The 9,313-nt window shown below is 40.7% G+C and overlaps 2 protein-coding genes across 7 annotated transcripts; both read left to right on the top strand.

The window, feature by feature from the left end:
- On the top strand, positions 1–2,765 carry LOC9328270 (ethylene response sensor 2). Of its 2 annotated transcripts, none has more exons than XM_002892162.2 (3): positions 1–200; positions 503–2,272; positions 2,339–2,765. In XM_002892162.2, the coding sequence occupies exons 2-3, from the start codon at positions 509–511 to the stop codon at positions 2,531–2,533; spliced, it is 1,959 nt and encodes a 652-aa protein (XP_002892208.1). In that variant the 5' UTR covers positions 1–200; positions 503–508; the 3' UTR covers positions 2,534–2,765. The 2 variants fall into 2 exon arrangements, with proteins under 2 accessions (XP_002892208.1, XP_020870456.1); XM_021014797.1 differs by having other exon boundaries at positions 496–2,272.
- Positions 2,766–2,942: 177 nt separating this feature from the next.
- LOC9328269 (MATH domain-containing protein At5g43560) lies at positions 2,943–9,209 on the top strand. 5 transcript variants are annotated; one of them, XM_021014794.1, is made up of 13 exons: positions 2,943–3,169; positions 3,682–3,886; positions 4,438–4,549; positions 4,696–4,784; positions 4,873–4,941; positions 5,010–5,142; positions 5,347–5,505; positions 5,948–6,296; positions 6,488–6,600; positions 6,697–6,844; positions 6,930–7,396; positions 7,469–7,670; positions 7,790–9,209. In XM_021014794.1, the coding sequence occupies exons 2-13, from the start codon at positions 3,724–3,726 to the stop codon at positions 8,972–8,974; spliced, it is 3,189 nt and encodes a 1,062-aa protein (XP_020870453.1). In that variant the 5' UTR covers positions 2,943–3,169; positions 3,682–3,723; the 3' UTR covers positions 8,975–9,209. The 5 variants fall into 5 exon arrangements, with proteins under 5 accessions (XP_020870453.1, XP_020870452.1, XP_020870451.1 ...); XM_021014793.1 differs by having other exon boundaries at positions 2,945–3,144; positions 3,703–3,886; positions 6,694–6,844; XM_021014792.1 differs by having other exon boundaries at positions 2,946–3,169; positions 6,694–6,844.
- The last annotated feature ends 104 nt before the right edge of the window (positions 9,210–9,313 follow it).

Raw genomic sequence — 9,313 nt, 5'->3', positions numbered from 1 at the left:
ACTCTCTCTCTCTCTCGCAGCAGACACAGAGAAAGAGAAAGAGAGACTCTGCTCACACATATTAACTTCCCTAACCTCTCTCTCTCTCTCTCTCTCTACATTCCGGTGAGTTTCGTGAGAGAGATTCAAAGACTTCGACAATCGTTGAGACTTCTTCTTCTACAGCTTTACGTTTTCTGGGGCTGATCACTACTTTGCAGGTAAAGGATTTCTCAAATGTGAGATGGAAAATTGATGTTAAATGTCCCTATTTTTCTCATCTTGATTTTGGATTTTCTCGATTACATATGTGTGCAACTTCTGGGGATTTATAATCTCAAAGACATAAACTTTACTCTCATTGAACAAGTTTTGAATTTTGAATCTTTCTGATTTTGATTTTCCCTATGTTCATAGGTAATGGAACAATTCTGGGTAATTAAACGCATACTGAATTGAAAAATCTCGACTTTTAGTTGTGGCTACGAATCAAAAACTCACCCTTTTTTTACTCAGGAAACAGTAATCGATGTTAAAGACATTGTTAGTCCAATGGCTAGTGTTCTTCTTCTTCGTAATCGGCTCCGTCGCCACCACCGCAGAAGACGACGGTAGCTTATCGATATGCAACTGCGACGACGAAGACAGTCTCTTTAGCTACGAGACAATCCTCGACTCGCAAAAAGTCGGCGACTTTCTTATCGCAATCGCTTATTTCTCGATCCCAATCGAGCTCCTCTACTTCGTGAGCCGCACCAATGTGCCTTCACCGTACAATTGGGTCGTCTGCGAGTTTATAGCCTTCATTGTCCTCTGTGGCATGACCCATTTGCTCGCTGGTTTCACATACGGGCCTCACTGGGCTTGGGTCATGACAGCTGTCACTGTCTTCAAGATGCTGACTGGGATCGTCTCTTTCCTCACGGCGCTCTCGTTAGTCACTCTCTTACCATTGCTTCTTAAGGCTAAGGTTCGTGAGTTTATGTTGAGTAAGAAGACCAGAGAGCTTGATCGTGAGGTTGGGATCATTATGAAGCAGACTGAGACGAGTTTGCATGTTCGTATGCTCACTACCAAGATTAGGACGTCTCTTGATCGACACACCATTCTATACACTACGCTTGTGGAGTTGTCCAAGACTCTTGGGCTCAAGAACTGTGCGGTTTGGATCCCGAATGAGATCAAGACGGAGATGAATCTTACGCACGAGTTAAGACCGAGGATCGATGATGAGAATGAGAATGAGAACGTGAGTGGTTATGCTGGGTTTTCGATACCTATTACTGAGTCTGATGTTGTGAGGATTAAGAGAAGCGAAGAGGTGAATATGTTGAGTGCTGGTTCTGTGCTTGCCTCAGTGACTAGCCGAGGTAAGCCAGGTCCTACGGTTGGGATAAGAGTACCGATGCTTCGGGTTTGTAACTTTAAAGGCGGGACACCTGAGGCGATTCACATGTGTTATGCAATCTTGGTGTGTGTGCTTCCACTGAGACAGCCGCAGGGTTGGACTTATCAAGAGCTTGAGATTGTTAAGGTCGTGGCTGATCAAGTGGCGGTTGCGATCTCGCACGCTGTGATTCTTGAAGAATCCCAGCTTATGAGAGAGAAACTCGCGGAACAGAACCGAGCGCTTCAGGTTGCAAGAGAGAACGCCCTGAGAGCTAATCAAGCGAAGGCTGCGTTCGAGCAGATGATGAGCGATGCAATGAGGCGTCCTGTGCGGTCCATTCTAGGGTTGCTTCCTTTGATACTTCAGGACGGGAAATTACCCGAGAACCAGACTGTTATCGTTGATGCGATGAGGAGAACCAGCGAGTTACTTGTACAGCTTGTAAACAACGCCGGAGATATTAACAATGGGACAATCCGTGCTGCAGAAACACACTATTTCAGTTTGCATTCGGTTGTGAAGGAGTCGGCTTGCGTGGCGAGGTGTTTATGCATGGCAAATGGTTTTGGTTTCTCAACTGAAATTTATAGAGCATTGCCTGATTACGTCGTAGGCGATGATAGGAAGGTATATCAAGTGATCTTGCATATGCTAGGGGTTTTAACGAACCGAAAGATCAAAGGGAATGTGACTTTCTGGGTTTTTCCGGTAAACGGAAACTCAGAAGTATCAGAGAGGAAAGATATTCAAGAAGCGGTTTGGCGACAATGCTATTCTAAAGAATACATTGAAGTTAGATTGGGGTTCGAGGTAGCTGCAGAAGGTGAAGAGAGTAGTAGTAGTAGTAACCTGGAGGAGGAGGAGGAGATTCCAAGTCTCAACGTCTGCGAAAACATTGTAAAGGTTGGACATTTTTGTTTTGTATGTAAATGCGCTAATGAATTGGTTTAACTCATTATCTTGTTTCAGTATATGCAAGGAAATATTAGGGTTGTTGAGGACTGTCTAGGTTTGGTGAAAAGCGTCTCGGTTGTTTTCCGGTTTCAACTCCGGCGATCGATAATGTCACGAGGCGGTGGTGGATATTCTGGAGAAACGTTTAGAACCTCAACACCTCCTTCTACAAGTGATCATTGGCGTGAGGAAGTGGGGAGGGTAATGTAGTGCAAAAGAGAGATAAGGGGTGGAATCTGAGAATTTGTAAAAACAGTAGGGGCTTTGATGAGATTAATAGAGAGAGAACTAAAACGTTGTCGTTTGGTTGTAAAAAACCTGAAAGTTAACTAGGTTTAACCGATCATGTAGGCAAAAGGTATGATTCAGACTTGTTACTTGCTTGGGGATAACAGAATTCAAAGTTAAAAAAATGTGTCGGAGTATGTTCCTTTTTTATTTATTTGTTGTCTCATCGATGTCGTTGAATGTTTAAGCAAAAAAAAAAAAAAAAAAAGTAGCTAGATTGATCAACATTGAATTAATATCCAGATACGATAATGAAAATCGGAAAAATTATGAACTCATAAAAAATACTGCTATTTTTTTTTACGATCGGACGAGTGGTGAAATAGACAACACGAATCAATTATATTGACAAGTCTAATTAATAAGTTTAATTTTCTTATAACGAGTAACATTGAGGTGTTGTTTCGTGCGACGTCTCTCTCTCTCTCTCTATTTATCTCTCTTTCTTGTCCTCCGTCGTCTTTTTTGGTTTGTTGTCTCTCTGTAGAATCTCTTAAGAGCTGCCATTAACCCATTCAACGAATTAGCTTCTCTTTGCTCTTTCTTCCACCATCTCAGGTTCGCTTCGATCTACAACGAATAAGCTTCTATCTCTCTCTCCCTTGTTCTTCGGATTTTGCGAGGAGGCTTAGGTTCCGATTACAGTCTTTAATTTGGATACCAGACCGATTTTGATTTTTTTCCCGATCGTTGATTTTCATCTGGGCTTTGTTTTGTTTCCCATGTCTTGATGAGGTTTCTCTGGAGATTGTAGCTGATATAAATGATTTATTGTTTCGCCGCCCTCTAATTTTTCGGCTGATTTTCCTTTTTTATTTCACCAATCTAATTTTGAAGATTGGAATTTAGGGTTTATTGCCCATCGAGTAATCTGATGTGGGTTTTAAAGGGTTTCGATTTTAGCCATGAGAATTCATAATCTAGAAATGAATTGGGGATTGAACCCTTTTCTTCAGTTTGAGAGAGAGGCAGATCATGACTTGGCATATTGTTTTCTGGGTAGACATAATTGTGGGGATTACAGAATTCATGATCTAATTTTTTTTGCTTCAATCGTTAATTTTTGATAGTTGAAAGAGAGAGAGCTTTGACGAAAATATTCATACTGGGGAATGGCAGAGACTGTTGTTGGACGATCAGTAGAGGAGAGTTCTAATGGACAACACAGTCAAGCAGGAGAAGCACTCTCTGAGTGGCGGTCTTCTGGTCAAGTAGAGAACGGGACTCCATCCACATCGCCCTCCTACTGGGATATCGATGAGGATGATGATTATGGTAGGTGTTTTTACTCTTTGGTTTCCCACTGGGTAAAACTTGGATGTGGCTAACTTCAAACTGAGTTTCTTCATACTTTGTACGTACAAGTGCAAGTTCTTGCAAAGATGTGACTCGATGATTCAGTCCGTGCAGTTGGTTCTCATTTTTAAATCGTTCCATTCTCTAAGTTTTCATCATATCTAAAAACTGGCTACAGACGCCCTGCAGTTCCCTTCTTCTATGTACGAGATTTGTGTTCATGGTCTGGGGTAGATACTTCATCTTAATGTTGCAAGCCAGAGATGCTTTAGCCAGAGAATCTCTTGTTCTTTTTTTCTCTCCTATGAATTAATATTATTTCATCTTTGATTCAAAAGAATGCATGCATAATTGTTGGGGTGGAAATATACTAGTAATGTGCTAGAGATTTTTATCTGTTTGTGTTGAGGAGTTCAGTTTTGTATAGCATCCTACTATGTAAATTCTCCTTCTTTGTTTGATTTTGTACTTTATTATACTCTTGATGTGTGTTTCAGCTGTTTAATGTGAAATTTATTATCTTTTCCCAGGCCTTAAACCCTCTGAGTTATTTGGAAAATATACTTGGAAGATTCCAAAATTTTCAGAAATCAATAAAAGGGAGCATCGTAGCGATAATTTTGAAGCTGGCGGCTACAAATGGTACATGGCATCTGTTTATCTTTCTCATCCTTATATCTTGTCTCACAATAAAAACTTGGGATGTGATTGTGTTTTTTTTTTTTTTTGATAAAATTGGGATGTGATTGTTGAGGCTGTGTTTTGTTCTATTTGTCTTCAATGTGTAGGTATATTTTAATTTATCCACAAGGATGTGATGTTTGTAATCATCTCTCCTTGTTTCTCTGTGTTGCAAACTATGATAAACTTCTTCCAGGTTAGTATTTTTGTTCATTGGTCTTCATGCTCCCTTTTCTCTCTCTGGATACTTGGTCATGTAGGTTCTTTTGCTATCTTGGAGGCAGGCTGGAGTCATTTCGCTCAGTTTACTATATCTGTGTTGAATAAAGATTTAAAGAAAACGAAGTTTTCAGGTGAATTTTTGAGTCTTAATTTACTTGCCCCGTTTAAATATGCAGACAACTGAACTCACTTCTTACAGATACACTGCACCGGTTTTGGAAGAAAGAGCATGATTGGGGATGGAAAAAGTTTATGGAGTTACCTAAGTTAAAGGACGGGTTCATAGATGATTCTGGCTGTCTTACAATTGAGGCTCAAGTTCAGGTGATCAGGTAATGCAGGATTGACACTATATAAAGCTATGAGTTAAATATTTACCACACCGTCCATTTTTACATGCTGCCATTCGCTTATAGCTCCACATGTTCATATGTTCTCCAATTAAATACATGTGATAAGATTATAGTCTTTCATTTCTTCGGTATCACTGAGTGATTATGCATTGTGAATAATATCCCTATAATTGGTCCTTGCAGAGAGAGGGTGGACAGACCTTTTCGCTGCCTTGATTGTAGTTATAGGAGAGAACTTATTAGGGTGTATTTGCCAAATGTGGATCAAAATTGCCGACGTTTTGTTGAAGAGAGAAGAAGCAAGCTTGGGAGGTTGATAGAGGACAAGGCAAGATGGACAAGGTATTTCACATTTCATCTTGTACCTTTTAACTCCTCCAGATTTCAGAGATGGGATCATAGTGCATTGCTATTTTTGATGATAAGTGAGCAGGAAGTAGATGTGATTACCTCTTCTTTTGAGAAAACCATGCTATGTTAGAATAAATTGTTTTCCAATTTCCACCATCCGTTTGGACTCCAAAATAAATTCCTGTAGTTTAAACTTTTATTTGGTGCCTGTGGCTCTCCACTATCTCTGATTTACAAGTCTTGATAGCCAAGGTTGAGATGCTGAGACGGAAAATCCCTAAAAGAGGATGTGGGAATTTTTCTTTAATTCAACACACTTGTTGAAGGCCAGGATTTACACCAATCTAGTATAGTACTGTTGCCTTACTATTATATTTCCTGTGATATCGTTCTCTCTGACAGTTGAGCCTAAAATATATTTTCTTGGTTGCAGCTTCGGTGTTTTCTGGTTAGGGATGGACCAAAACTCTAGGCGTCGGATGTCTAGAGAGAAAATGGACGTAATCCTAAAAGGAGTTGTAAAACACTTTTTCGTAGAAAAAGAAGTTACATCCACTTTGGTGATGGATTCCTTGTATAGTGGGTTGAAGGCTCTTGAAGGCCAAACTAAGAACACGAAAGCTAGGCCAAGACTGTTAGATGCCAAGGAATTGCCAGCTCCGATTGTAAGCGTGGACAAAGATATGTTCGTATTAGTTGATGATGTGCTGTTACTCCTAGAGAGAGCTGCTCTTGAGCCATTGCCTCCAAAAGAGGAGAAAGGTCCCCAGAACCGTACAAAGGTCGGCTTCATTGGTTATATAAATAATATTGGCTCAAATTCCATTATCTGTCATCGTATCTTCAGTCATTTTTATATTCAATTTTGTCGTTCGTCTCATCCATTATTCCGTTTCAGAGGACTTGTGGCATTATTCACTAGAAAGTTACTTGTATTGAAAATTTTGTTTTTTGTTTTTCGATGCAAATCTAGGATGGCAATGATGGAGAAGAGGTCAACAAGGAAGCCTACGAGCGTGATGAGAAACGTTTAACTGAGTTGGGTAGACGAACTGTGGAGATATTTGTTCTTGCCCATATCTTCAGGTAACAAAGCATAATATGTTCCTATACGGTATGCCATTGTGTTCTTCTTTGATGTGCTTATGTATCATACTTCAAAATCTTTGAGAACTGCAGCAGTAAAATCGAGGTTGCATATCAAGAAGCTATCGCGCTAAAAAGGCAGGAAGAACTTATTCGTGAGGAAGAGGAAGCGTGGTTGGCAGAAACCGAACAGAGGGCCAAAAAAGGAGCAGCCGAGAGAGAGAAGAAATCTAAGAAGAAACAGGTGTGATACTTTCTACTCCTTCTGCTTGTCCTGTACAACTTGTTGGATGTTGATGGGAGTTTCTTTGGTTGTTGAACATTTATAGGCGAAACAGAAACGGAATAAAAATAAAGGGAAGGACAAAAGAAAGGAAGAAAAGGTGAGCTTTGCAACACATGAAAAGGATCTTGAGGAAAACCAAAACGATGAGGAAGAAAAGGATTCTGTCACGGAGAAAGCACACTCCTCAGCTGAAAAGCCTGATACTCTTGGAGATGTGTCCGACATATCTGATTCTGTGGATGGTTCGGCTGACATTGTTCAGCCTGATTTAGAAGATAGGGATAGTAGTTCTGTTCATTGGGATACTGACGCATTGGAAATTCATGCTCCATCATCAGGAGGGAGCAGTAGAGGAAGAGGCACACCCAATGGAATTGCAGAAAGAAAGAGTCAGTCCACTATGGATGATAGTTCTTCAACTTGTTCTAATGATTCTATCCGGTCGGGGGTAACCAATGGGTCCTACCAAGGGAATGCCTTGAATTTCCGAAACCAGAAGTCGCCGAACAGGTAAGTTTGTTTTTGGCTACCCTTGTTTCTAGTCAGTTCTGAATCCTTAATGATTGACCTTGTGATTTGCAGAGGAAAGAATCAACAAGTAAAAGCAATATCTGATGCCCACAGTTTAGGGAGTGAAACAGATGATCAACCTTCAACACTTGGGAAAGACCCAAAGAGTCAGAATTATTCTTCCGAGGCAAGCAACGTTGGTGAATCTGATTGGGTTGTTGTCTCCCACGTCCAGGAGGCAGAGGGTTCTCGAAATCGTAGTCCTGTTGGGAAGGTTGGTCGTTTATGCTTTTAATGTGTGAAATTAGAAGATCGCTGATTGAATTATTGGCTTCATGAAAAGAGGTCCAGAATTTTACAATCAGCTGTCTGTTTTTCAAATTCATTTTGCAGGAACTCGACGTGGCTCAATCCATTGTGAACTCGATCGACATGGATCGACCTAAAGAGAAAAGCGCTGCTGTACTTTCTTCTCCCAGAAGTGTTGCCAAGAATCCATCACCATTAACTCAGAAGAAACCGGAGAAAAAGAGCATTTCAACCGCAGACGCTATTCCAAGCAGGAAAGTACTGGCAACTGGACCACCTTCATCAAGTCAAGTAGTGGTTTCTTCAGATGCTCAGTCGCAAACTGCTGGTCTCAGAGCTGATATGCAAAAAATATCTGCTCCAAAACAACCAGCAGCAACAACTATATCAAGGCCTTCCAGTGCTCCAATAATCCCTGCGATGCAACCCGCCCCAATTGCCGTCTCCTCCTCGGTTCAAGCAACAACATCCCTTCCTCGTTCGGTTAGCTCAGCTGGTCGTCTAGGTCGTGATCCATCCCTACACAACCAACAAACATACACTCCTCATTCCTATAAACATGCCATAGTTGGTAACTCTCTTGGTTCATCATCTAGTTTCAACCACCACCAAAACTCTCACGGAGTTGTCCCAACCACACTGCCATCATCATCTTACTCGCAAACACCGACATCATCTTATCAGTCAAGCTTCCCTTACAGTCAAGATGGGCTCTTGTGGACAGGAAGAAGTTCCAATTCTGTAAACATGGGCATGAACAACAACCCTTACTCACCGGCCGTTACTAGCAACAGATCGCTCAACCACATGGACATTCAGATCGCGCAGCAACAAGCACAAAGCTTGATGACGGATGAGTTCCCTCACCTCGACATCATCAATGATCTGCTGGAAGACGAACAGTGCAGCAACATGGTGTTCAACGGAAGCATATTCAATCAACAACCCCAAGTGTTCAACGGGCAGTACTCATCATACCAGGGTGATGTAGGTGAGTTATTGTCTGGTGGGAGGTCCAGGAGTTTTGGAGAAGAAGGATTCCATTACATGGCACGTGGACCATATGGTACAGATGGATTGATGCCGACACAGTGGCAAATGGCGAACATGGACTTGTCTTTGCTAGCAATGAGGAACAATAGGATGGAAGATGCAACATCATCAGCAGCTAATTACCATCACACATACTTTGGTTTGGACTCTTCGAATCCAAGTTTTGCGTCTGGTATGAATGGCTACAAAGAGTTCAGGCCAGCGAATGGTCATTGAGAGAAAAAAGGTGATTTGATAAGGGGATTTGTAATGTTTTTATTAAAAAAAAAAGAAAAAAAAAAAAAAGCATGAAATTACAATTTGTGTAAAGAGAGAGTTGTCTTCTTGTCTTCCTCTACGTTTCAAATGGTTTTTTTTTTAAAAAAATATATAAGATAGTTTTCGCATAGACAAACTTTTCCTTGAAAGTCCCTTAAAAGTTTTTATAAATAAAAATATATAATTACTCCTCTTTATCTTTTAATCAAAAGAAACTGGAGTCTGAAGCAAAAACATGATATAGTTAAATGATCTTGTCTAATTGTATAAAATGTGTGTTTTTTCTTGTCTAATTTT

This window comes from Arabidopsis lyrata (assembly GCF_000004255.2).
Source record: "Arabidopsis lyrata subsp. lyrata unplaced genomic scaffold ARALYscaffold_1, whole genome shotgun sequence".
Lineage (NCBI taxonomy): Eukaryota > Viridiplantae > Streptophyta > Magnoliopsida > Brassicales > Brassicaceae > Arabidopsis > Arabidopsis lyrata.
Note: the sequence above shows the minus strand (reverse complement) of the source record. Positions and strands in the feature narration are given on the sequence as shown.